The 27,626-nt window shown below is 38.8% G+C and overlaps 2 protein-coding genes across 7 annotated transcripts in view; one reads left to right on the top strand and one right to left on the bottom strand.

Moving 5' to 3' along the window:
* The window catches only part of NCKAP5 (NCK associated protein 5), a 1,099,478-nt gene that overhangs the window by 565,564 nt on the left and 506,288 nt on the right, over window positions 1-27,626 (top strand). The gene's annotated exons all lie outside the window — the stretch shown is intronic.
* Window positions 1-27,626, bottom strand: part of LOC136162928 (ATPase GET3-like) — a 38,289-nt gene that overhangs the window by 4,116 nt on the left and 6,547 nt on the right. Inside the window, 2 exon segments of the mRNA XM_065927367.1 lie at window positions 166-341; window positions 344-1,278. Of these exon segments, the coding sequence (XP_065783439.1) occupies window positions 166-341; window positions 344-1,278 (1,111 nt within the window).

The following is a 27,626-nucleotide window of genomic DNA, read 5'->3' as shown; positions in this document are numbered from 1 at the left end:
TTTTTTTTTGAAGTTTAAGATCATTTTATTAAGGGAGGAGAGGTGGGGAGAGGTGGGTGGGCAGCTATCGCTCCCCCAGCCCCACCATGGGAAAAAGACCCTCTCCCTGCCTCCCATCCCCCAAATGGTTCCCCTGTATTGGGGGGGGGGGGACTTTGTGCAAACTCTGCCCCGGAGGGTGGCGGGTGGGTATGAAATGGCAGCTGGGGCTGGTGGAGGTGCTACTGCGTGCTGGGGGGACTTGTAGGGCTCCAGGAGTAGAGCCGAGGTGGTGTTGACCTTGTCCACTCCCCGAACCTCATGGGGAAGCAGCGGCAGCTTCACAATGCGGAAGTTTTCTATAGGTCCTCCATCTGGTCCAGGTACTTGGCTTGGATCTTGTGGCAGGCCTCACACATCTTGCAGGGCTTCTCGGGATCAGGGAAGATGAGCTGGTTGATGATGATGTTGTACATGTCAGTCTTGCACTTGGCCAGCTCCTGGATCAGCCGTTTGGTTTCATACAGGGACAGGAACTCCGCGATGCACACACAGATGAAGGTTGTTTGCTCAGGGTCCTTGAACTGCTCGATGGCAGAGTGGATGACAGGCAGCGTCTCCTCCAGCTTGGAGACCAGCTGGTCTGCGTTCATGTCGCGGAGGCCCAGCATGTTGCACATCTGTGAGATGAAGGGGCTGATCTGGTTCTTGATCTGCATGAGGAGGCCAAGCCCCCGCTCAACGATGGTGGGGAAGTTGAACAGCCTCAGGTTGTGGCCTGTGGGCGCGGTGTGGGTGAACACCACCACAGAGAAGTTCCTGCCCTTGACCAGCCTCATCACCTCTGCGGAGCTCATGGCCTCGTCGATGCCTGGGAATGCGCTCATAGCTTCTTGCATCATCTTTTTGTCCATGCTCAGCATGCTGTCCTCTTCAAAGAACTCGTCCGGCAGCTCCGCCATGCCCAGGCTGGGGTCAATCTCCATGGCAAAGAGGTTGTCATAGCCTTTGACCTTGGTAGGCACCTTGTAGAACTTCTGGTCAAATGCATCGGAGGTCTTGTGGGCTGGGTCAGTGGAGATGATCAGAACACTCTCCCGCCCTTTGGACCGCTGGACTGCTAGGCTGCAGCTGCAGGTTGTCTTGCCAACGCCACCTTTGCCTCCGATGAAGATCCACTTAAGACTGTACTGCTCTATGATGTTGCTGAGCGTGGGCTCCAGCGGCTCCACATCAGGGGCATCCTCGCACTCCTCTGCCTCAACCCCCGACCCAGCCACCCCTGCCGCCGTCTTGGAACTGGCTCATGTCTCTGCTTTTTAGTATGCTGTCTAGGTCAGTCATAACTTTCCTTCCAAGGAGTATGTGTCTTTTAATTTGATAGCTGCAGTCACCATCTGCAGTGATTTTGGAGCCCCTCAAAATAAAGTCAGCCACTGTTTCCCCATCTATTTGCCATGAAGTGATGGGAGTGGATGCCATGATCTTAGTTTTCTGAATGTTGAGCTTTAAGCCAACTTTTTCACTCTCCTCTTTCACTTTCATCAATACAGTGCTTTGAATTTTCTTAACTCAGAATTCAAAGTGAATTCAGAAGGTAAAACTTCCATTCTGAAGATTGAACTGTCTGTTTCTATTCATGTTCTTTAAATTAAATGGAGCAAAATTGGTAATCATCTTGGATTTCTGCTCACAGCCCAGAAAAATATTATCTGCAGGTAGCAGTGTGTTTTCTTCATATTTACCCACATTGCCTGTTTCTATAGCTGAATCCAGTATACTGAGATCAAAGAACACAATGATAGCAAATATATTCAACACTTGCTTCAAATAGGTTCCAATGAAAGCCTCCCAAACTGAGAGCAAACAGAAAGGAGAAATTGAATGTTATGAATTTTCTAAAGGATAATTGTCTAATTTCTGCCCAGCTTAATATGTATAGGTATCAATACTCCTCTCTGGATACCTATGGCCTCTTTCATTTAGAAGCATCCACCCTTTAGTTGCATTGCATGAAATGTTTTATGTCATATAGCAACCATGTTAGTACCCATCAGTGCTATGAGGTTAAGGATTAGCTCGATTACCTTCGTCATATGAGGGGATTTATAAGGCAAACAGAATCATTTTCTCATTTGTTGAATACCTTCATTCATTGTATTATGTGGATTTTTTAATGAAAAAAATTAATCCAATAAAACTTCCTGTTAATAGGACCTGTTTAATAGTGTTTTATACAACTGCTTCATCAATAGCATGAAATCTCTGTTTCCTTTCCATGAATTTTCTTCTTTTGTACACTATTCTAGTGTTTGTCAAAGTGAGCGTCAAATACAAAACCAACAGCATTTTGAATAGCCAAAAGTTCTCATTAATAAGGAAATTCCTGGACCACATTTGCATCTTTTGAGTTATAGTCTCTGGAAGTACATCTTGAAAAGCCTCTTTAAAAAAAAAAAAAAGTGTGAAAACCAGGAATCAAAGCACACACTGTAGTTGCTCTTTTCAAAACAAACACTCATTAAAATTAGCTACATGTAGAGTCTTCTTCTTCTTTCTGTGAAACACAAGCAGATGGGAGTCCTTTCCTGTTTGTTATTATTGACTCAGAATAGGTGCATAGTCAGTACAGGTTCTTTAGAAGCATGGTTTTTCACCAGCAGTGAGGAAACACAATGAAGAAGGATGTGTTGAGTGCTGTTCCTATGCTATGACGACGACTGTGGTTGAGGTTTGGTGGATATAAGGAAGTAGAACACCATTGGATGGGTCCTTTGGTTACCTACAGCCCAATTTGAGAGTTGAGACATACGTACTTACTTTTTATAAATACTTATTTTATATTGGAGTTTGGTTGATTTACAATGTTGGATTAGTTTCAAGTTTATAGCAAAATGGTTCAGTTGTATGTGTGAATATATCAATTCTTTTTCAGATTCTTTTCCCATGTAGATTATTATGGTATGTTGGGCAGAGTTCTCTGTTTGCTGCAGTAGGTCCTTTTTTAATATCTATTTTATATATAATAGCATGTTTTATATTAATTCAAAACCCTTATCCTTCCCCCCACCTTTCCCCTTTGGTAATGGAAAGTTTGTTTTCTAAGTTTGTAGATCTGTTTCTGTGATATAAGTAAGTTCATTTGTATCATTTATTTTAGATTCCACATCTAAGTGATATCATATGATATTTGTCCTTTTGTGACTGACTTCACACAGTATGATAAGCTTTAGGTCCTTCCATTTTGCTTCAAATGGCATTATTTCATTCCTTTTCATGGCTTAGTAATACTTCATTGTATATATGCACCACATCTCTTTTATCCATTCATCTGTTTATGGGCATTTAGGGTGCTTTCCACATGGACATTACCAGAAGGCCAACACCAAAATCAGATTGATTATATTCTTTGCAGTGAAAGATGGAGAAGCTCTATACAGTCAGCAAAAATAAGACTGGGATCTGACTGTGGCTCAGATTATGAACTCCTTATTACCAAATTCAGACTTAAATTAGACCATTTAATTAGACCACTTAAATTAGACCACTAGACCATTCAGGTATGACCTAAATCAAATCCCTTATGATTATACAGTGGAAGTGAGAAATAGATTTAAGGGACTAGATCTGATAGACAGAGTGCCTGATGAACTATGGACAGAGGTTCGTGACACTGTATAAGAGACAGGGATCAAGATCACTCCCAAGAAAAAGAAATGCAAAAAAGCAAAACGGCTGTCTGAGGAGGCCTTACCAATAGCTGTGCAAAGAAAAGAAACAAAAAGCAAAGGAGAAAAGAAAAGGTATATATATTTGAATGTAGAGTTCCAAAGAGTAGCAAGGAGAGATAAGAAAGCCTTCCTCAGGGATCAGTGCAAAGAAATAGAGGAAAACAATAGAATGGGAAAGACTAGAAATCTCTTTAAGAAAATCAGAGATACCAAGGGAAAATTTCATGCAAAGATGGGCTCAATAAAGGACAGAAATGGTACAGACATAACAGAAACAGAACATATCAAGAAGAGGTGGCAAGAATACACTGAAGAACTGTACAAAAAAGAAATCTTCATGACCCAGATAATCATGATGGTGTGATCTGTCACCTAGAGCCAGACATCCTGGAATGTGAAGTCACGTGGGCCTTAGGAAGCATCACTATGAACAAATTGAGTGGAGGTGTTGGAATTCCAGTTGAACTATTTCAAATCCTAAAAGATGATGCTGTGAAAGTGCTAGACTCAATATACCAGCAAATTTGGAAAACTCAGCAATGGCCACAGGACTGGAAAAGGTCAGTTTTCATTGCAGTCCCAAAGAAAGGCAATGCCAAAGAATGCTCAAACTACCACACAATTGTACTCATCTCACATGTTAGTAAAGTAATGCTCAAAATTCTCCAATCCAGGCTTAAGCAGTATGTGAACTGTGAACTTCCAGATGTTCAAGGTGGTTTTAGAAAAGGCAGAGGAACCAGAGATCAAATTGCCAACATCTGCTGGATCATTGAAAAAGCAAGAGAGTTCCAGAAAAACATCTACTTCTGCTTTATTCACTATGCCAAAGCCTTTGACTGTGTGGATCACAATAAACTGTGGAAAATTCTGAAAGAGATGGGCATACCAGACCACCTGACCTGCCTCTTGAGAAACCTATATGCAGGTCAGGAAGCAACAGTTAGAACTGGACACGGAACAACAGACTGGTTCCAAATAGGTAAAGGAGTACATCAAGGCTGTATATCATCACCCTGCTTATTTAACTTATTTGTAGAGTACATCATGAGAGATGCAGGGCTGGATGAAGTATAAACTGGAATCAAGATTGCTGGGAGAAATATCAATAACCTCAGATATGGAGATGACACCACCCTATGGGAGAGAGTGAAGAAGAACCAAAGAGCTTCTTGATGAAAAGTGAAAGAGGAGAGTGAAAAAGTTGGCTTAAAACTCAACATTCAGAAAACAAAAATCATGGAGTACAGTCCCATCACTTCATGACAAATAGATGGGGAAACAGTGGCTGACTTTACTTTTTGGGTCTCCAGATGACTGCAGATGGTGACTTCAGCCATGAAATTAAAAGACACTTACTCCTTGGTAGGAAAGTTATGACCAACCTAGAAAGCATGTTAGAAAGCAGAGAAATTACTTTGTCAACAAAGGTCCGTCTCATCAAGGCTATGGTTTTTCCAGTGGTCATGTATGGATGAGAGAGTTGAACTTTTAGGAAATCTGAGCACTAGAAAATTGATGCTTTTGAACTGTGGTATTGGAGAAGACTCTTGAGAGTCCCTTGGACTGCAAGGAGATCCAATCAGTCCATCCTAAAGATCAGTCCTTAGTGTTCATTGCAAGTACTGATGTTGAAGCTGAAACTCCAATACTTTGGCCACCTGATTCGAAGAGCTGACTCATTGGAAAAGACCCTGATACTGGGAAAGATTGAGGGCAGGAGGAGAAGGGGACGACAGAGGATGAGATTGTTGGATGGTATCACTGTCTCAATGGAGATGAGTTTGAGTAGACTCAGGGAGTTGGTGATAGACAGGGAGGCCTGGCGTGCAGTGGTCCATGGGGTCATGAAGAGTTGGACAAGACTGGGCGACTGAACTGAACTGAGGGTGCTTTCTTGTCTTCACTGTAATAGTGCTGTAAATAGTGTAAATACTGTAAATAGTGCTGTAATGAACATTCATGTGCATATATCCTTTCAGATCTTGGTTTTATCTGGATATATGCCCAGGAGTGGGATTTTTGGATCATATGATGTTAGTAGATTTCAAATGTGACATGTAGGCACAACTAAAAGTGTTTGAGGAAATGAGAGGTCAGTGTAGGTGGCATAGTGACAGTAACAAGATGTGTGTGTGTGCATGCTCAGCCGTGTCTGACTCTTTGTGATCCTATGGACTGTAGCCTGTTAGGCTCCTCTGTCCATGAGATTTCCCAGGCAAGAATATTGAAGTGGGTTGTCATTTCCTACTCCAAGGGGTCTTCCCAACCCAAGAATCGAACCTGCATCTCCTGTGTCTCCTGCATTGGCAGGAGGAGTCTTTACCACTGTGCCACCTGGGAAGCTCCAGTAACATATATAAAACCCAGATTATAACTGGGTTTTAGCGGATGCATGTGAAAATGAATAGCCAACGGTTTAAAGCAAAGGATATAGTATAACACAGAGCTGGAGATGCTCAGAATGTGTACAAAATACAGGTAAGCAGCACTTGGAGTAGAACATTAGGTTAAAGAATTGGTAAGATTGATATGAGAATTATCATGGGACCAGCTTGTAAAGAATCTTGCTTGTAATAACTAAGAAGGTTGTGTCATGTTAGTTTGCTAATAGGATGCCATCACGCTAGGAAGAAAAAGTTATGATCAGATATTTAAGATGTAAAGTGGAAAGGGAGACTGAAGGCAAGGAATCAACTTAAAAGTTAGTTTAATTATTTGGGTCAAAAATAACAGAATCATGAAGCAGAGTTGTGGAAATGAGAATGGAGAAATGATAGACACAGATATAATTGTGGAAGAAGGACCAATCCCCAACATGTTAATGGTGAATCTTTGCTTATTGGAGTAAAGTGTTCCTAAAGAAACTGAAATTTGGAGTCTGGAAGCAGTGTATATGATAGGCATATTCAATCTATAAGGATTTATAGAATTTTAATGTATTCATTTTTTTAACACATAGTTTGGGAACACGTGGAAGATGCCCAGTACATGCTGTGTTCGACTCCACTGATGCAAAAACCCAGAATGACATGCTACTTGCTAAGGGGCTTCCAGAACTGTAAAGAACCCAGAAAGTTGAACCAACAATTCCATAAAGTCAGAAAGTGATACTGAGCTTACAAGTCTAGGTGCCTGGGAGGAAACACAGCAAGGAGCCGCAGGCTTAGAAAGAAAGAAGGTGAGTTGACTTTTCCACTCATGGAATTTAGGATGCATTATACCGATTGCTATCCCAACAGAAAACAGAGGACACATTTGAAATAGAGTAATTCAAGAAGGGTTCATTACATAGGGACTTTTTCCAGAAGTGTAGAAATAGGGATGCCACAGAGACAGTGCATGTACCAGAGACTTTAAGCCATCAGTGTTATCAGCTTGTCTGAAGAAACATGTAGGATATACATTCCCGTGCAGGGAACAGTTCCTAGAACCTAGAGGGAACTAGGTCCTTGTATTAGTCAGAGTTCTCCAGAGAACGAGAGTTAACAGGATGTGTGTGTGTGTGTGTGTGTGTGTGTGTGTGTGTGTGTGCACATGCATGCATGAATCTATCTATCTACCTCTCCATGTCTATCGACATGACTGTCTGGAGAGATTTATTTTAAGAAATTGACTCACATGATTTTGGAGGCTTATCAAGTACAAAATGTGCAGGTAGGTTGGCAGACTGGAGAGCCATGGGAAAGTTGTGGTCTAAGTTCAAAGGCATTCTACTGGCAGAATGCCGCCTCCTTCTGGGGAGGCTGAAAAGTGTGAAAGTGTTAGTTGTGTCTGACTCTTGGCCATCCCATGGACTGTGTAGCCTGCCAGGCTCTTCTGTCTATGGAATTCCCCAGGCAAGAATAGTGGAGTGAGTTGCCATCCCCTTCTTCAGAGGATCCTCCCAACCCAGGGATCAAACTCAGGTCTCCTGCATTGTAGGCAGGTTCTTTACTGTCTGAGGCACCAGCGAAGCCCTCGGGGAAGGTTACTGTTTTTCTAATAAGGTCTTCAAGTGATTGGATGAGGCCCACCCACATTATGGGGGATAGTCTGCTTTACTCAAGAGTCCACTGACTTAACTATTAATTTCATCAAAAATATACCCTCACAGCAATATCTCAGATAATGCTTGACCAAATATCTGGATACTAAGGCCTAGTCAAGTTGACACAGAAAATTAACCATCACAGTCGTATAGAATGAGTTACTTTGAGAGGAGCAGTCACTGTTAGTGGAAGGACGTTAGAAGTATTTAGAAGTTCCATTTCAGGGGGGGAGCTTGGCAGCCGTTCTCAAAGTGGTATTCTGAGCAGCAGCAGCAGCTTCTCCTGGGAGCCTGTTTATAAATGTATGTTCTCAGGCCGCATCCCAGCCCGCCTGAATCAGACATGCTAACAGTGTTAGCATTGTCAACAATCTGGGTGTTACCAAGCCCTGTTCTGTGTGATTTTGATGCTGTCTAAACACAAACAGTTTAGTTAGGTAAATGAATCCACCTCCCTCCCTGCTTCCTCCTGATTTCTTGCTGGGCCAGACCTGACAGGAAGCCAGAGTACAAAATCTATTAATGAGGACCAGACAGGGTAGCCCCCCAGGCAGGGATCAGTGTGGAAAAGGATAAGAATCTAATAGTCACAAGGGTGTTATTGAAATATAATTTTTCTCTCTGAAAATGATTTTTCCTAAGATCTCCAAAGTTAGACTAATTTGCTTGCAAATAAATAGATTCTGTAAGTGTGGCCTGGTTATTTACATGAGTATAGCAATGATAGTGATTGATCGTTCATCTGCTTTGCTGGATTGTTTAATAAGGAATCTCCAGATTAAGCTTCTAGTAGCCTCTGAAAGCTGAAAAACTATGCTGGACATTTGCCATCAGACTCTGCCTGCAATACCTATAGATTGGGGTAAATTCTTCTCTTTTTTAAGATACTCAGAATATCTTAAGGTTCCTGGACCTGCCAGGAAGTAACTTTTCTTATGCATCAGTAAAGTTGCTGGGAGTCCTATAAGCAAGGTACCAGTGGAATTTTGGGGTGAGGCATTATGGATTTTTTAAAGCTGTCAGGTCATGAGTCTATATGTGTGTCTCTCAAAAATGACATTCCAATCAAAGTTTTGGTAACATAATCAATGTTTCCAATGATGTCCTATTATAAGGAGAGAAAATTCTTATTGAACTTATGCAAATAACTATATTATCAAGAAGTTAAGAATACTCAGTAAGAGTTTCAAACTCTGGAAGAATCGGGTAAGGAGAAAAATATTTCAATTCTGCTTACAAAGTATCATTTACAAATTTTCTCTTAGTCATAGTTAGCTTAAGAGGAAAGGTTTTCTAATAGCTGAAAAACAAAATTTAAAGAATCAGCAATATTTTAAATAAAAAGTAATTAAAAGTTATAATTATCCTCAGCAGTTCATTGAGCCCCATGTAATTATTCTTGTTCTGCTTGATCTTTTGTTAGAAGTTTTATGAAGCTGTCAATTTCTCCATTAAAGATCTGTACATTTTAGTTCAGTGGTATAATTTTTAAAGTCATCAGAAACTTGTATTTTAGTTAAAGTGAAGGTTGCTCAGTTGTGTCCGACTCTTTGTGACCCCGTGGAATTCCATGCAATTCTCCAGGCCAGAATGTTGGAGTGGGTAGCCTTTCCCTTCTCCAGGGGATCTTCCCAACCCAGGGATTGAGCCCAGGTCTCCTGCATTGCAGGCAGATTCTTTACCAGCTGAGCCACAAGGGAAGCCCAAGAATACTAGAGCAGGTAGCCTATCCCTTCTCCAGGGGATCTTCCTGACCCAGGAATCAAACCAGGGTCTCCTGCTTTGCGGGCGGATTCTTTTCCAGCTGAGCTATGAGGGAAGCCCCTTGGCAGGCATGGGTAGGTGGGTTCTTTACCAACTGAGAACTTGTTAGGTTCCTTTCCATGAACTTCTCTAAAGATGAAATACATTTGCCAGAGGCTTTTGTAAAAGTGTCTGAGCAAAGCAGTAACTTGGCAAATGATAGAAGACTTTCAAATGGCCATGGTTAAAGATCTTGGTGAGGCTTCATTCCAATGCAATTGGCAAGGAAATCTGGTTATTTCTGTGACAGACATTTATGATAATAACTAGAATTACAAGTAATAAACTTATACCAGGACTTATTAGAATTTTTTAAATTTCATATGATTTTTAAAACAGTTATATTAATAACATTTACCCACACAGTACAACCTAGTAAGCTTTATCATCACTTACTTAACAGTGCTTCCCCTGTAATTTAATATACCAAATTAGCCTAATTAGTTTAATATTTCAATTTCATAAGGAGAGAAAACAAATCTTTTGTAATATTCATAGGCCCTCTGGAAAACTCAAAGGTCATTTCCAAGTCAGTAAGATTTCACATAGACCTTGATTTTTGGGGAAGTTTGACAAAATTTTCATAAGATTTTAAAACACTTGGTGAAATACGATCATAGGTCACTGTGAAGCAATACTTAGTTATCCATTTAACTATAGTGAAAATTAAAGACTTCACAGGCAAATACAGAACACTGAACAGATGGAAGTAAAACTTAGTTGTTCTTGTTTTTTAATCGCAAGAACTCACAGTTTTTTTTAAAATCCAACACCTGATAGAAACAGCGTGAAGGCACGGAAATAATTTTGGTAAGAAACAAAGTTTTAGGCTGATTATTTTAAAAGTAAAGAACATCTTTTACAACCTGTTTTCAGGAGAAGGGCTGATCAAAATTTGTTCTTTTAGTAGATACAGCTTTATACAAGTACACTACTGAAAGTAAAGTTTGTTTTTCAAACAAACCTTTTTGTCTGCTTTTTAAATTAATTCAATCTTATCCAGCTTGAGCACATATAAAATTACATTCCATAAACTTTCAAAAACTTTTAAACTCAGCTTTGGTCCTGTGTTTTCCTTTTTTATTCTGGAAATCATTTTACTTTAGGACAAAGTATTTTCTTTTCCATCAACAAAATGTAATTCATGTTTCATACCTTATCCAGAAGTACATTTTTCTTTTCATGCACAGAGAATTATTGCCCTTATTAATTCTGGTGACAGAATTAATATCTGATCACAGATATTAATTAAAAACTTTAATTTTTAGTGGCAACTAGGAAGTGTCTGATTGTGAACTGCCTTCTATGCCTGCCTTCTTTTAACTTTTGAACACATTTTATAATTTTTATAAACATACATTTCCTCATAGCATAATAATTTAAAGTGGCACAAGGCGTATTTGCAGATAAATCCAAACATCTTTATTTCCTGTGAAGTAAGAGGTTAAACACAAGTAAACGTAAATTTGTTTAGAAATTAACGTTTTGGTATTTTATCTTATTTGGAAATCCAGATATTCAGTGAGTTTTCATCATTTAATTTAACTTAGCAAAACTCTGTTTTAAATTACCAAAAAGAATTTAGAAGATAGCATTTAAGAAAACATATCATAACATATTTGCTGTTAAAAATTGATTTAAAACCTTTTTATCTATTTGCATCTATTTAATGATTGTTCTCAACAGTTAGATTACTTACAAAAACTTTATGAAACATTAGGCAAAATGGGTCATTATCTCATGCTGATTTTCTTGCTAACACATTTTGTAACAGAAGTAACATAGACTGTCTTGACTTTTAGTAAAACCGGGTAGAATAAAAGTATTATACCTAATGTTGGTAATTGTAAGAACTTGTCTGTTTAACTAAACCAAAAAACTTAAATTAGACTTTATTTACAAAAAAATTTTCCCAGATCACATAAACGTGACAAGTACTTGGCTTAGTTTCCATTATATTTGAATTTGTATAAACATCTGCTTGTTTTTAAGCGATTAAATTGAACTCTTTTACAAATTAACTTTGGTAATGCCATCTGAAGGTAGAAAAATATCATTTAATGTGCATACATAGGCATAGATACAGACATAAACAGAGGTCTCTTTGCCTTCATTTTAAAACTTTACCTATGAGTCTGGTACAATGCAGAATATAAACAACAGTTGGAAAGAATTGTTTATTTGCTCAGATGGCTAAAGTCTTCTGCTGCTTATAGTGAGGACTTTTAAGATTTGTATTTGCTCTTGACAAACGCTGTTATGGTGGCTGTTGTTTAGAGTATTTCAAAAGGCCTCTTTCCTGTTTTGTTTTGTTTTGTTCTTTTAGTTTCAAGTTTGTCTCAGTTATCTCCTGGAGTATTTACATTTCAAAGACATGGTAAGATTTACATGTTCAAGGGATAAAGATAGAAAATGTCCTTTTTTTCATAAGAGTTTTAGAGTATATTTGTCTTATTACAAGAAGTCTTGGACTTCCTTGGTGGTGCTAGAGGTAAAGAACTTGCCTGCCAAGGCAAGAGACATAAGAGACGCGGGTTAGATCCCTGGGTCGGGAAGATACCCAGGAGAAGGAGATGGCAACCCACTGTAGTATTCTTGCCTGGAGAATTGCATAACAGAGGAGTCCATGGGGTCACAAAGATTCAGACTTGCCTGAAGCGACTTGGCATGCACGCACCAGAAGCCTTAGGGTAGTCACTATATAGTTTTTTTTTTTCTTTCCCCCTTAAGTACAGGATCCTTTGTTTCTGATATCTTGATCTTTTATAATATCTACAAGCATTTTGAAAGAAACAGACAATGTTTGGGGATCCTATGATAGGTAGGCCTTGACTTGCTTCTAGATTTGTATTTCTGGTTTTATAGCAATTTGCAAGACAAAGATGGTTGTTTCTGCTAGCCCTTGAATATTGGTTTCTAGGTGGTCCATTTCCTGATTGTTTGTAGGAGGACCTGGGGAGTTGAGGACATGGGATGCTTATTTTAAGAAGGAGAACTTACAATGGATTTTTTTAAAGTCCAATTTCTCTATCTTTTTAGGGCTTCCCTAAAGCCCCTAAAACACTTTCTATGTTTTTGTTTGTTTTATCATGTTTTGATTTGTTTTGTAAAATGAGAGCTCTCTAATTTTTTTTTTTTTTTTTTTTTTCGTTTAAGTACAGCCAACTTAAAGGATTTGTTGTCTGGCAGTTGATAAGTAGGATCTTATATTAATCTCAAATAGTGACTCTAACCAATAAGCCTTTGCATGGCTTAACCCAAGATGAAAGAGAAATCTCACAGAAGAGTATGCAACCCTTAAAAGAGCTAAAAAATTTACTTCCAACTTAGTCTAAGAAAGTTAGAGCCTTCCGTGGCTCTGGGTGGTAAGAATGGTGATATGATAAGAATGGTAGTATCTCTGGGTTCTATAAGACTGTGGGATGCCTCCAGTCATAAACCTGCTGTGTGCCATCAGGCAGGCACAATTGGAATGGCTTCTTTGCAGCACTAGAAAGGCAATGGAAGTTGAAATGACAAATGCCCCTTTATGAACTGACACCCTTTATGACAAATTCACCTGAGAGTTGACCCAGCCAAGAGTGTATTCTCACTGGTCATAAAGCCAAGATCTCAAGACATAGAACAAGCCAAAAAGAAAATTCTCCTTCAGTTTTTACATAGAGGACCCATGGTAGAGTTTGCTGATCTGGTGAGAACCATTGATTTAACAGTCTGTGAGGCCAGCTTGAGTAGCAGGCTTATAGAGGATTTGCCTGCATCTTGCCCTATGGTTTTCCTTCCTTGTGGCAAACGATGGAAAAGACAAAAACAAAAACAGTGATCATCTTTGAGAGGGAAAGAATCAGTACTTAATACCAAATTTACCAGAGCTGCTATGTCCAGGAAGCTCGTCCCACACACGTTTTCTCCTGATAATCTAAATTTAGGAAGAAAAAAGACTTTCACTACTTTTATTTCCATCAGATCCTGCAGCCAGAGATCTGGGAGGCTGACAAGTGGTCTCACCTGTCCCTGGCTCTCATGAGGAGAGATCCCAGGATATCTGTGCCTCAAGGTGGGAGTGGACAGGCAAGTGAGATCCAGTGAGTATCTTGCAGTCCATGACAGCTGTTGGGGAGAGGAAAAATTTGCCCCCTAATCCATTTAGTTCTTTTGGTTGGTCTAGTACTTAAATTGCCATTGACATTTTACAGGAGGAAAAAAAAAAAAACAACTGAAAGGACTTCCCTCATGGTCCAGTGGCTAAGAAAGACTCTGCAGTCCCAATGCTGGGGACCCAGGTTTGATCCTTGGCCAGGGAACTAGATCCCACATGCTGCAACTTAAAAGATCCTGAGTGTTGCAACTAATACTCAGTGGAGCCAAATAAATAATTTTTTAAAATTTCATTCATGCATATGAAAGTGTCATAGAAATGGGATCTCCAAGGTGACCAAAGCAGACTTTGTTTATATAGTGTTTTGTTTACAAGGCTGTCTGGTGGCTCAGATGGTAAAGAATCTACCTGCAATGTGGGAGACCCAGGTTTGATCCCTGAGTTGGGAAGATCCCCTGGAGTAGGAAATGACAACCTACTCCAGTATTCTTGCCTGGAGAATCCCATGGAAAGAGGAGCTGGGAGGGCTACAGTCCACAGGGTCACAGAGAGTCAGGCAGAACCGAGCAGCTAACACTTTCACTTGAAATTTTTAAAAATTTAATTCATACGTATGAAAATATCCTAGAAGTGGAATCTCCAAAGTGACCAGAGCAGGCTTTGTTTGTATAATGTTTTGTTTATAAGACTGTTTATGTATCATTTATATTATTTTGAGACAAAGAAACAATTACTTTCTTTTTAGACAAGCAATTACTTGTGAAGGTTTAACAAGGCAAAAGGGCTTGTGCTTGGGGTGGCATGCTAATAAAGAAACAGCAGAGCTTGTTTATATAGCTTTCTTATCCTTGAGTCCCCCGACTCTGGTGATGGGAATGCTTTCTGTCCTTCTGGTATAGGGAGATTTATTTCTCTTCACATGGGAGACTTATTTCTCACTTTCAGGAAGAAAGAAGAGAGTCAGAGTGTTTTTCCTGGCATTGGCCAGTTTGAGTAAATTATTGTAATTCAAAAATAATCAGTATATTTGGCATATTTTAGGAGCATATTGCCCTGAGCCCCCAAAATTTGCTATAATATTCATGTGCAGGTTTTTTGTAGGCATAACTTTTGAACTTATTTTGATGAAAACCAGAGACTATCATTGCTGGGTTATATATGGAACCATATGTTCAGGTTTGTAAGATACCGCCATGCTGTCTTCTGAACTGGTTGTACCATTTTGAGTTGGCACCAGCATTGAATGTTAATTCCTGTTGCTCTTCACCATTTGTTGTTAGCACTGTTTTAGATTTTAGCCTTTCTAAAAGGTGTATAGTGATATCTCACAGCTCTTTTAATTTTCAGTTCCCTAATGAGATATGATGCTGACCATCTTTTATAGGTTTGAATAAAAAATCATTAGTTGGTTAAAGATAGCTATTTGTTGAACAGTTGCTATGGGATCTTCAGCAGGTGAATGAGGGGCTTTCAGTGGAGAAGGACTGTTGGTATGTGTGTCGTGGGGGTGTAGTGGGGGGACAGCATAGAGCACTGGGATTTAGTAACATTTATCAGTGGTTTGTTACCTAACTCTTGCTACCGTTTTGTATCTGATTTTGAGAATCATTTTTAAAGGACATGTGAGAATACCAGAGAAGGGTGGCAAAAATAATAATTTAAAAAAGCTGGTGACAAGCCACAAGAATACATCATTGCTCATACCATACAGCAGTGTGAAGATAAAAGCTTGTCCTAGTATGAGAAGTGATGTGACTACTAATAGAAGACTGAAGGCTGACCTGATTGTTTCCTTCTGAAATAAGACCTTTTTATGAAGAGCTGTGAGACTTTCTTGGATTGGTAGAAGTCCAACCGATACGACAAGGAATGAAACTAAAACACAAAATATTTTGATCTATCATAAGGGGAAAAAACTTCTTGACCACCAGGATGATAAACTGCTGAAATACAGAAGAAAAGTCTGGATATTTTTTCCCTCTTAGGGACCATTAAGAAATGGGGAGGTAATGATCACTTCTGAGCAACTGAAGTGCTTCCCTGCCACTTAACAGGACCAGGGTGAGGCGGTCGCTGATGGGTCCCAAGTGCCCTTTTCACTTTAAGAAGAGGCAAAAGTAAAAGGGAAAATTAAACATTAAGTTTGAAAATGCTCAAGTTGAACTGAGGACATGCTGACATTTAATTAAATAACAAACTCTTTAAAGACTCTAATGAAAGAGCTTTATAGGATGCCTGTTAGATTTGCATAAGCACCGTGATGCCTTTCAGATTGGTTATCAGTCAATAAAAACTGATATGATCCAGTGGAAATGACTTCCCCATTACCCATTACCCTACAAGCCGTTCGCTTCTGCTGGCAATGGAGGCTTCTCTGCAGACTCCAGAACACCACTTTCAGAGGCAAATTCTATCATCCTGATGGCATTTTCTAGTTTTATTTGATCTTGAAAAACATTTCATTATGTTTAATTTAGGGAAATGAGATTTCTTTAATTACTATCAGTAGCAGCTATTAGGAGCTCAATTACATTTGCAAATTCATTTTTAAAAGCTTTATGGTTTTCAGATAAAAAATTCAAGTTCTAACTGCACCCATTAAAAGTTACTGTTCCTCCCTTTGGTGCCCATGCTTCCAAGAGAGAGGATAGGTTTTGTAGTGGAAAATAAATAATGCTGGAAGCTGAGGATTAGCCTGAATAGAACAGAATTACTCATTTGAATAAATTAGATATTTCATGAAATAAAATGGTTGATCAAGTGTCTTTATAGATTCTCTTCCCTTTGGGGGTTTCCCGTACGCCGCACTCGACAGTGTGAAAGGTCAGGGTGTACCCATGGCAAGGAGAGGCAGCTGACTAGATGGGAATACAGATGTTTCTCATCTGTGTGCTGGCCTTTCCATGGTTATAGTCCTACAGTGAACTGCGTGATACATCACCACTATCAGGTCTGGTACAGTATCTCTGTGAAGGATTGTAAAAGGGGGTCCACATAACCTCCACTTTATTGGTCTCTTGAATACTATCAGTGGTTTAAGAAGTGACTCCAATTTTATGTGTTCAGAAGCTTCTTGATCATGCAATTAAACAGTTACTGGCAGTAAGAAAACTTTTCCCAAGCTGGGTATTACCCTTGTTCTCAGGCACAATAGCATTAATAGGTTATTTATTCCTTTATAGATTATAAAGATATAAATTTATATATATACATTAAATTTTATATATTAAGATATAAATATAATTTATATATATCTAGAAAATTGTAGTGCCATAATTGGACTTTGGTCTTCTCCCTCATAATCAAAATGCCTTTAATCTGTAGCATCTGAGAGAATACCTTGTACATAGTAGGCAATTTAGAAAATGCTGGTGGATGTGATTTGTTCAACGGTCCTCAGATCAGAAGCAACTGTTTGCTATGCAGCTATAAGCTGTCAGACTGGTGTTTGTCTATCCACTTGGTGGCAATTTTGAGCTGAGGCATAGAGGAACAAGAGCTGAGGCATCTTGGAACAAGAAAGAGAAAGTATGTTTTGAAAAACCTTGGAGTTGGTTCATTGAATTGCTTCACTGTAATGCAGAACCACCTCTGTTGGCAGTAAATATCAATGGTTGCTAATAAAAATTGTAAATGCCTTTGTTGCTGTTTGTCATGGATAAATGCATGCAGGGTTCATATGATTTTAACTTGTTGTTCCTTGGGATCTTTTTTTTTTTTTTTTTTTTTTTTTTTGCTAATAAACAGGAAGGCAAGCAAATGCCATAACCGATTTAAGGTGTGTGCATTGGAAGTGCTTATTTGTGTGCTCTTGTACTTGGAAGTGCTTGGTGTTATTCTTCCCAGCTTCATTTAGTTCTTACCCAGACCACTGAATACTTATTGCCAGTTATGTGCTTTAGGAATTTGGTGTTTGAGTGAATTAGTCTTGGAGGGAGAGAGTTACACATGGTGCATGTTGATGGCAATCTTATATGTGTTGCTGGCTGTTCATGCCTCACATCTACCTTAATTCTCACCAGAAGTTGTATTAAAGAGTATCCTTTGAGAAACAAACTAATTGGAAATCAAGTGCTTACAAAATCCAGGAATGTACATCTTAGAGTGTGCAGGATTAAAATCCCACATAAAAGCATGCCTTGCATTTAGGATCCAAAAAGTGCGATGATTTCTTTTTTAAAAAGCTTACAGTAGTTTGATGATACACAAAATCATCACATTTTGTAACCTCATTTTATCTAACTACTGCTCTTTAACCAAAGATGTTAAACTGCCACCAAAGATGTAAAAAGGAACATGAGCAGTGTGCTTGCAATAGTTTGAAACAGTAATAAAGGCCAAAGGCACGTTAATTGTTATTCTCAGAAAGCTTATTACTCAATAGCTGTCTAATTTAATAAAGTCTTGTTACAGTGGAATGATTCAGCTGTAAGAAACTTGTAAAAATTGTAATAAGTGCTGGAGTCAATGTGATCTTTTAAAATTCTAGGAAGTAGTTTTTCATGCTGTCTGCTCTCAGGCAAGCCGCAGTGTGCTGCAGAGTTGCTGTTTGTCAATGCCTGGGTTTATTTTTGTAAGGAAGTATTGATTACAGACTGAAAAACATTTAGTTTAACAGCAATCAATGATTACAGACAAAGGACGTTTGAAGTTTTGAAGTCTTTAAAATATGAACTAAATGCACAATCTGGGGAGTTAAATTTTTGGTAAAAACAGCATGACCCAAGGGCTACACAAATTCCAGTTTGTAAACTTTTTCTTTCTCTCCTGAGACAACTCAGACATTATAAAATAGGGGGCTTAACTATTGACCACAGAAGAAAGTCAACTTATTTAGCACATAGTAAATACAAAACTTTTGGTAGAGAGATGGAAAAACAATTTTTCTGCCGTAATCTGCAGTCTGTACACTCAAGGGTCTTATTGCATACTCTGAGTTGTTTGATCTTAGTGTTAGACTTAAGATTTTACTTTTGCATCTGAGAATATATAATAGAAAGCATTTAAAGATGTCATATCCTGCCAACATTAAATCCTATAGCCTCTTGGAGAATTAGAGAAAAACAAGATATTTATCTGTATGACTAAATAATCTTTTATTTATCCATATTTTATGACTAGTATTCAGAATTATCTAATATTGAGATTAGCTTGACATGAAGTAGGTCCTTTGTAAATTGTTGCCAATTTAAAGTAACTTGAATAATCTCTAACACTGGCAGCAAATGGCTATAGACTATTCTTTTTTGGGGGAGAGGTGGATATCTATTTCTAAATGAGAATAAGAAGAGACTTTGGCTAATGGCTCATCGTCAAATGATAAAATGGAATTCAATGTGTAACATAAAGCTGGTGACTTTGTATAGAGATGGCCACACGGGAATGGATGGGAGATTTGTCCCCAGCACACTGATCAACACAAATATTACATAACTTCCAGAGTATGAGGTTTGTCCTATTTTGGAAATCACAAAATTAACTTCTTGCTTATTGACAGAGGCTGCAATTTCATTAAGTTTGGGAAAAGTGTATAAAATTGTGTTTGTTCCTCAATAATAATAAGACTGTTCCTAACCCTATGGTTTCTGGGGAGCTTATAGATTTAGGATAAAAGAAATACCTCCTCCTGGAAAAGAAATGATTGTGATTCATTCCTTTCATGAGATGTTAGCTGGTAATCTTGATAAAGGGTCTGCGAACTATGGCTGAGCTGTCCCCCTGCCCACATGTTTTTGGAAATAGATTGTTGGAACACATCCACACCCATTCATTCTTTTATTGTCTTGGCTGACTTTCATACTACTTGGGCAGACCCGAACAGTTGCGACAGAAACTTGTGAGGCTCATAAAGCCTAAAATATTTATTATCTGGTCTCTTGCAGAAAAATTTCACCAGCTTCTGCTCTAGGTACTCATGTCCTGCCATCCAGCTGTTTGATGTGTGATCTTTATAATACTCTTAATAGCAAAAGACTGTCTCTTCTTTTTTTTTAAGATCGTCTGTTAAATCTATTTTATACTCCCACAGTCTAACAGGTCATGGAAAGGGAGAGGCTTAATGACAGTTGTTGGCCCAGTGGTTGAGATGGAAGTTCGCTCAACCAGGACAAAAACTCTTTGGTACTTGTAAGAAGAGGCAATCAAGCTCTGCAACCCTGAAATCAGGTTGCCTAGGCTCAGCCTGACTCTGCTAACCAGTTCCTTTAGCCTTAGCTTCATAATCATAAATGAAAATTGTCTTGGAAATAGTGCCTACAGTCCAGTGTGTTGTGAGATTCAGTGGATAATTCATGAAAAGTGCTTAGAACACTCAGTCTGGATTCATCATTAATATCATTCTTATTTGTGATATAGGAATATTCATTTTTTCCCCATCTTTTATTCTCACTCACTTGATTTGCCCTGGATTTGGCTTCATAATTTCTTTTGTAATTTTGAGTATACATTTTTTTTACTTTATTTTTAAGAATTTTTGAAATATTTATTTTTATTTATTTGGCTGCACTGGGGCTTAGTTGCTGCACACGGGAGCTTTTGTTGCAACATGCAAACTCTTAGTTGTGGCATGTGGAATCTAGTTCCCTGATCAGGGATCAAATGCAGGTCCTCTGCATTGGGAATACAGAATACTAGACATTGCACCATCAGGGAAGCCCTAACACAGACACTCTTTAAATGTGCATATGTACATATATCCTTGCCCTACGCATCAGTGGGGTTGCTGCCACCAGTCATGGTCATACTGAATACCAGTGGCCACCATCTTGTTGATTAGATGGATCCTTTTGGATCCTTTTTTAAGCAAAAAGGAAAATAAAATAAGGCTCAGAGTCCCAGTATTATAGAAGCTGTGCTTTTATTTATGCAATAATACCTTGAAAGCAATGTTCAGTATACCGAGTCTTTGTAAATTGTGCACTATGTGTAATTCTTCCTGGTCTGCTGATGTTCTAGGCATTTGGGTGTGATGAATGCCATGCCTGTGTTCTAATACCCATGTTTTTCTTGACCATAGCAATTAAGAGCAATTAGGTCTCACTCCTTTTCTTTGTATCTGTTGAACCCATTTCTTTGATCAAAAACTTTTGAGAGTCCTAGCTTGTATAGAAATTTACACAGTGCACCAATATTCTATACCTGTAAAACTGAAGGAACCACATTTCGTAACATTTAAGGATTGGCCCAAAAAACAAAAAGCAACACTTAGCATTTAACATTGTTGTTTTCTGAAGAAGGATGCAAATTTTTCTAGGAGGCATTTTAAAGATTGTTCTTATTATTGTTTAGTTGCTCGGTTGTGTCTGCCTCTTTTGTGACCTCATAGACTGTAGCCTGCCAGGCTCCTCTGTCCATGGGATTTCCCAGGCAAGAATACTGGAGTGGGTTGCTATTTCCTTCTCCAGGGGATTTTTGTGAACCAGGGATCGAACCCATGTCTTCTGCATTGCAGGTGGATTCTTTACTGCTGAGCCACCTGGGAAGACTGCTTTTAAAGATACTAATATAATGATGATTAAAATGTTTTATGGTCTTGCCAGTTGCTTTTCTATCATCATGTAGGAGTTTTATTTTGATCTTAAATGGCAAAGGAAAGTAATTGATAAATGTAGATGAAAGTTTTACGTGTAAATACTAATACAGAAGCACAATTCCACCAACCTCCTGAAAATTTGCTTTTCACTCAGTTATCTTGGGAAGAGAGACTATGAAGAGGAGGTCTGATCTGCTCTGCACTGGGACAAAGACTTGGGCTGGGCTGGATCCCCCTGGGCAGTTAGCACCCATTAGGACCTTGATTGGACCTGGTGATCTAAAGGCCTTTCCGTGTAAAGACTTCCACTTACTTTTTGTTTGTTTTTTTATGAAAGTTGAAAGTTAGTAGCGCAGTCATGTCCAACACTTCACGATTCCATGGGCTGCAGCCTGTCCTGCTCCTCTGTCCATGGAATTCTCCAGGCAAGAGTTCTGGAGTGGGTTGCCATTTCCTTCTCAAGTTTGTTTTTTAATTGGAGGATAATTACTTTACAATATTGTCATGGTTTTTGCCATATATCAATATGAATCGGTCATAAGCATACATGTGTCCCCTCAGTCCTGAATCCTCCTCCCACCTCCCTCCCCACGCCATCCCTCCAGGTTGTCAGAGCACCCACAGAGCATGGTCTTTGGGTGCCCTTAATCATACATCAAACTCCCACTGGCTATCTGTTTTACATATGGTAATGTATATATTTCAGTGCTATTCTCTCAGGTCATCCCACCCTCTCCTTCTCGCACTGAGTCCAAAAGTTTGTTCTTTATGTCTGTGTCTCCTTTGCTGCCCTGCATGTAGAATCATCAGTACCCTCTTTCTAGATTCCATATATATGCATTAATAAATGATTTTTGTCTTTCTCTTTCTGACTCACTTCACTCTGTATAATAGTCTCGAGGTTCATCCACCTTTAATTTTGATTGTAAGATCTATAGAGGATCCATAGGTTTCTAGCGGAAACCTAGTTGAATAGCTTGGTTGTGTTCATTCAAGTCTGATTAAGCCATTCAGGAGAGACCATTTCCGGATGAGAGAGGACTAAACATTCAGCTGGGAATGGAAACTGGGGAGAAGCCGGGGAATCACCAAAAGAAAAAATCACTTGAGAACGTAATTTCTGATGCTCACTTAAATTGTATAACAACAACCTATAGTCATAATGTAGGAATTTCTACTATGAGGTTTTCTCAGCAGTGTGATAGACAGACATTCTGTAAGTGGTAACTATAGTCTACATTGACCTCTTTTTCATGATATTACGTACCATCTGGGGCAGTGTTTTCTGTTAGATTTCAGTTCAGCTGTCTTCCACTACACAGTGTGTGTCGGTTGCTCTGTTGTGTCTGGCTCTGTGTGACCCCATGGACTGTAGCCCACCAGACGCCTCTGTCCGTGAAATTCTCCAGGCAAGGATATTAGAGCGGGTTGCCATTCCCTTCTCCGGGGTATCTTCCCAATCCAGGGATTGAACCCGGGTCTCCCACATTGCAGACAAATTCTCTACCATCTGAGCCACCAGGGAAGCTCATCACTCAGGAACTGAAATTTTGTATCATAATCTTCTCTTTCATTTATGTGATTAACCAAGGGTTAAGTACCCCTTTCAAAGACATGCTCAGATTGTTTTCATAACACGCATTTTTCCCTTTCTATAGATTCATGGTTCATTTATATGTCTTTAATGATTTCCCCATAAAAATGGTATTTCTGTTTAACCTTACCTCTCAAAAGTAACATAAACTGTAATTATTCAATGCATAATATTTTCAGTTTCTTCTAGCTTTGGTAATTGTATGAAATGAAATGCTAAAGCATTGAACCAAAACTTGTGATTAGTTCCACATTGATCTTTTAAATGTTATAGCTGACCTTTTAATGGAGTGATAGAATATGTAAGTTTGCATTTGCTAACAAGGATAAGGGGCACTGCTAAAAATCATGTTGTTTTAAAATTTTATGTGTCTAAAATAGTCTAGTATCATAAAATAATGGAAACTGGCTATGTAAAAGCCTATCTAGATGTTCTCAGGGTCTAGCTTAAAAAAATATTCAGAGAGAGTTTTCTACCATAAAATTCAAGTATGAAGGCATTCTAATATGTTTTCCAAATGAATAAAATGTATTTGTGAGAAATTAATATTAATTACTGAGGTCCCAGAAGCCATTTCTCTGACAGATTTTAAAGGAAAGCTCTGGTAATACCTTGTACAGTCTGTTGCTGACATTATAATTATTCTCCTATTTGAGAGGAGTGAATAATTATCATAGCAAATACTCTAATTTCCCATACACATAATTACACCCATTCACTGAAGAAAGGCAGGAATATAAGAATTCCAATCACAAGGAAACAATAATTCTTTGTCTGAATAGTTTTTTCCTCCTACAATTCTGTAAAATCTAGTAGGGTGAACAAAAGAACAGTAAAATGCACTATCCTAAAAAATGTAATGAAATTAGACATGCTTTTTCAAAAGGCCACAGCACATGCTCTAAAAAGAAAATTTTTGACTTAATAGTTGAAAAATGAAAGTGACTAATGAAATGAGAGATTTCATTCTGAAGTTTGGGATTACAATCTATGGGCGGTTAGGAGAGGGCAAAAAACAAGACCAGATAAAAGCAATGGTCAGGGAAATAAAATGACAAGCCCAGGGTGAGATGTATCTTGAGGGTTTTTAATCCAAAGGAAAAAAAAGTCTCATCACATTGTCCTTGAAGCAAAGACTGAAAGTTGTCATGGATACAAACTCTGCACACCTAGAACTAGCTGCCAAGTAAGGGAGAGGATGTAGTGGGAGGTCAGTAGGATTTGGGTGAACTCAAACAAGAGTGTGTGGAGCACTTTTAGAATGCTTAGTGATATGGTAACCTTCCACAGGGTTTTATTACCAAGTGCAAAGCTCAATCTGAAGCCTGAAGAAAAGGGTGCTCTTTGAGGAGATAGGGGATAATAGTTATATAGGAAATGCTTGGCAAATAATGTGACATCATGTAATTTTTAAAAAGCTAAGTTAAATATTAAGGCCATCAATGTAGGAGATAAACAACAAATTAGGTAGGCAATGGAGTAGGAGAGAGAGGGTAGAGAAGGCAGAGCAACTGTCAACTTTGATAGTCCATAGAGCTGAAGTTAATGAGTGGAGTCTACACGGGGAGGCTACATGGAGCTCAGCTGGTGCTCTGTGATGACCTAGAGGAGGGGGAAGGAGCGGAGTGAGAGGGAGGCTCAGGAAGAAGGGGATGTATGTTTACATCTAGCTGATATACCTTGTTGTACAACAGAGAATAATACAACATTATAAAATAATTATACTCCAATAGAAAATAAAAGATCTGGGAATTCTCTACAATAAGGAGTGAGGAGAGAAATGCACTGACTCAAAGTTTGCAATGGAAACTGAGTCCTGAAGAAATCCATTCATTCTCCACCAGTCACCGTGGGGTAAAGATAGAAAAGGCACAGAGTGGGGGTGAAATGGAGAAAAGTAAATCTAGGGCCATATGGACTGGTGCCAGCCTGAAAGTAAAAATTCCCTGAAGAACTGAAATTCTCCCACTTCCTTATATGAAGTATACTCTATCCACGAAACAGAAAAGAAAACTTGAGACTTCAGTCAAGTTGGAAGGCATTTAATAAATAAAATTGACTTTTGAAAACCCCCAGAGGGATAGAATACTTAATAGCTACTGTTAATGGTGATCAATTAACATAACAACAGAGAAAGATCTGTGACCAGAGAAGGAGTCATTGACTTCTTATAAAAGAGCCCCATGGTTGTATAGATGAAGCTTTTTTTATAAGTAAACTTGAAAATTGGGCCTTTAGATGAAGTTTACTCAAAGAAATGATTGAGGTGTCTGAATTGGCATTTGACAGTGGAAGCCAAGCATCTATTCACCTCATTACTTGACACTTTGCTTTCATTGGTCAGCCTGCATAATCATCAGATATTCAAAGGCTTGGGAGAAAATGGTTTTCTGAGAAGCTTGTTGAAGTCAGAAAGTCAGTGAGCCAGAAAATCCTAAGGAAAGCCTTTTCCAACTCAAGGTACCGTTGCTAATGATTGACAATAATTAGGAAGCAGTCACTTCTGGTTCCTATTACAGTTGCCTTTCACTTCTGGGTAGACCCTGAGGAAGAATCATCTTGCTCAAACATTTAGATTCTGTCACTCACAAAGTCTGCCGAGACTTGCAATTGTTTGGGAACCTAACAAAAACCTGTGCCTCTGGGGTCAAAGTTTCACCACTTCTCTTCCCAGTTGTGTAATACCCAATGTTAGTTACCATTTTAACATTGCCTTGCCTGTTTTACAGGCTTCCATGGCATCTCAGTTGGTAAAGAAACTGCCTGCAATGCAGGAGACTGAGGTTTGATTCCTGGGTTGGGAAGATCCCCTGGAGAAGGGAATGGCCACCCATTCCAGTATTCTTGCCTGGAGAATCCCGTGGACAGAGGAGCCTGGTGGGCTACAGTCCATGGGGTGGCAAAGAGTTGGACACAACTGCATGACTTACACTTTCACTTCACTTTGCCTATTTTACACTAGCCAAGAAAATGATATCTTTATCCTCTTAAATCCACAGCTTCACCCACCTCATTGTCCACTCAGGGATGGCAGTCACCTTCATCCATACATCGGATGAAATCCATGCTATGACTAACCCCACATGTATATACCCCCATGTCTGATAGACACCATGTTTCATCTCATTACACTCTGCACCATTAGTATTTATGTTTTCCTTGGTGCTGTAGAGAAGGAGAGATTGTTTTCTACCCTTTTTTGGCCTCTGCCTGGGCCTAAGAATTAAAATGATATAAAACAGATTAATGGAAGAAAAACAAAGGCATTTTATTCATTTTTTAAAATTTATTTTATTGAAGTATAGTTGAGTTATAAAGTATTAATTTCTGCTGTGCAGCAAAGTGATTCAATTATATACACGCTTGCATATATTCTTTTACATAGAGATATATACATATACATTCTCTTTCATAATCTTTTCCATTATGGTTTATTATAAGATATTGAATATAGTTCTCAGTGCTTTCCATTAGGACCTTATTGTTTACATTATATTGAATTTTATGCGTCCATAGGAGCCTTCACAAGAAAATGACCCAAGGAAGTGACCAGAGCAGGAAGCTTTTATATTTAAAAAAAAAAGAAAAAGAGGGAGGGGGAACCAATTTGTGAAGAATTAACAGGGCAGAGGGGTATGGGCTGGGGTAGTAAGTGGTGAAGAATACTAGTAGGATGAGTTAGTTTAACACGGTTTGTTTGTGTGAACTTCCTGGCCTGAAATTCTCTGTCTCCTGGGTAGAGGAAGGACTTCTCTTGTATGGGAGTTTTATGACCTGTTGCTGGGAAGAAGGTGAAGGAGTTGGGGAAGGTCAGAGCGACCTTCCATCTTCTGCATCTTGCTTCCTCAAGCTGCTTCAGGTTAAGACATTCAGTCTGCCAAGGTGCCATATTTAAGGGTAACTTGTCCCAAACCCCATCATTGATTGTGGCAGATTTCATGGATGTCTATGTGCGTGTTGAAAGGAACCTTAGCATTTTAGAAAGGGGTCCATAGAGGTCATTGTATGTTGCACAGCGAATTAATGGGAGAACAAAAAAGACAATAACCCAGTGGACTGGCGTTCCCTGTGGCGCTTTCACAGAAGTCCTGACAGTGAAGTTCATAGCACTGTAAATGGATGAAAACTGTGGGGTGTGGATCAGTGTATAACTTTCTGTCCTTTTATTTTTTTAGCTATATGGTGATAATAAAGTCAAAACTGCATTACTTTATATTATGAATGCCATATCACTACTTTATTCTTTCTGTATTCCTATTTGATCAATAATAAAGATCAGTAACGATAAGCAAAAGACAACTTAATTTGCTCTTTTTGTTGGATACCATGATTTGTCACAATTTGTTCCAATGTGTTTTTATAATCGACATCAATCTTGACATTCCCAACCTTCGTTTTATCATGCTTCTGTGCACAACCCACCCTGAAAATACTCCTGCCATAAAGTGCACATTGGTATCTTCTTGATAAGTAATAAATATATAGGTGATTTTTGCCTAAGAAAATGTAATCGTGTGGAATGATTCACCTGTGGCCACTTCTCTTTTTAGAGTTCCCGTCTAGCATTGAGGACATGTTTAAGCTCCTCCTAAGAGCAGATCTGTCTTCTTTACCCTTGAAATTTCCACTCCCAACACACACACCTTTCCTTTATTTGTCTTGCTTACCCTTTCTGCTATCCTCGCAAAAAAAAAAAAATTTTTTTTTTAAACCGAGCTCTGTGTATTTTTTTTCTTAGAATAAAAGCTTTGTCTCTCTTGGGCGATGTTATCAGCTCTGTAAATGTGTATTGGGCCACTTCTGTCCTAGCATCTCAAAATCTGATTCTGATACTTCAGTTACAGGCAACAGCACAGGCT

Source organism: Muntiacus reevesi, chromosome 3 (genome assembly GCF_963930625.1).
Source record: "Muntiacus reevesi chromosome 3, mMunRee1.1, whole genome shotgun sequence".
NCBI lineage: Eukaryota > Metazoa > Chordata > Mammalia > Artiodactyla > Cervidae > Muntiacus > Muntiacus reevesi.
Note: the sequence above shows the minus strand (reverse complement) of the source record. Positions and strands in the feature narration are given on the sequence as shown.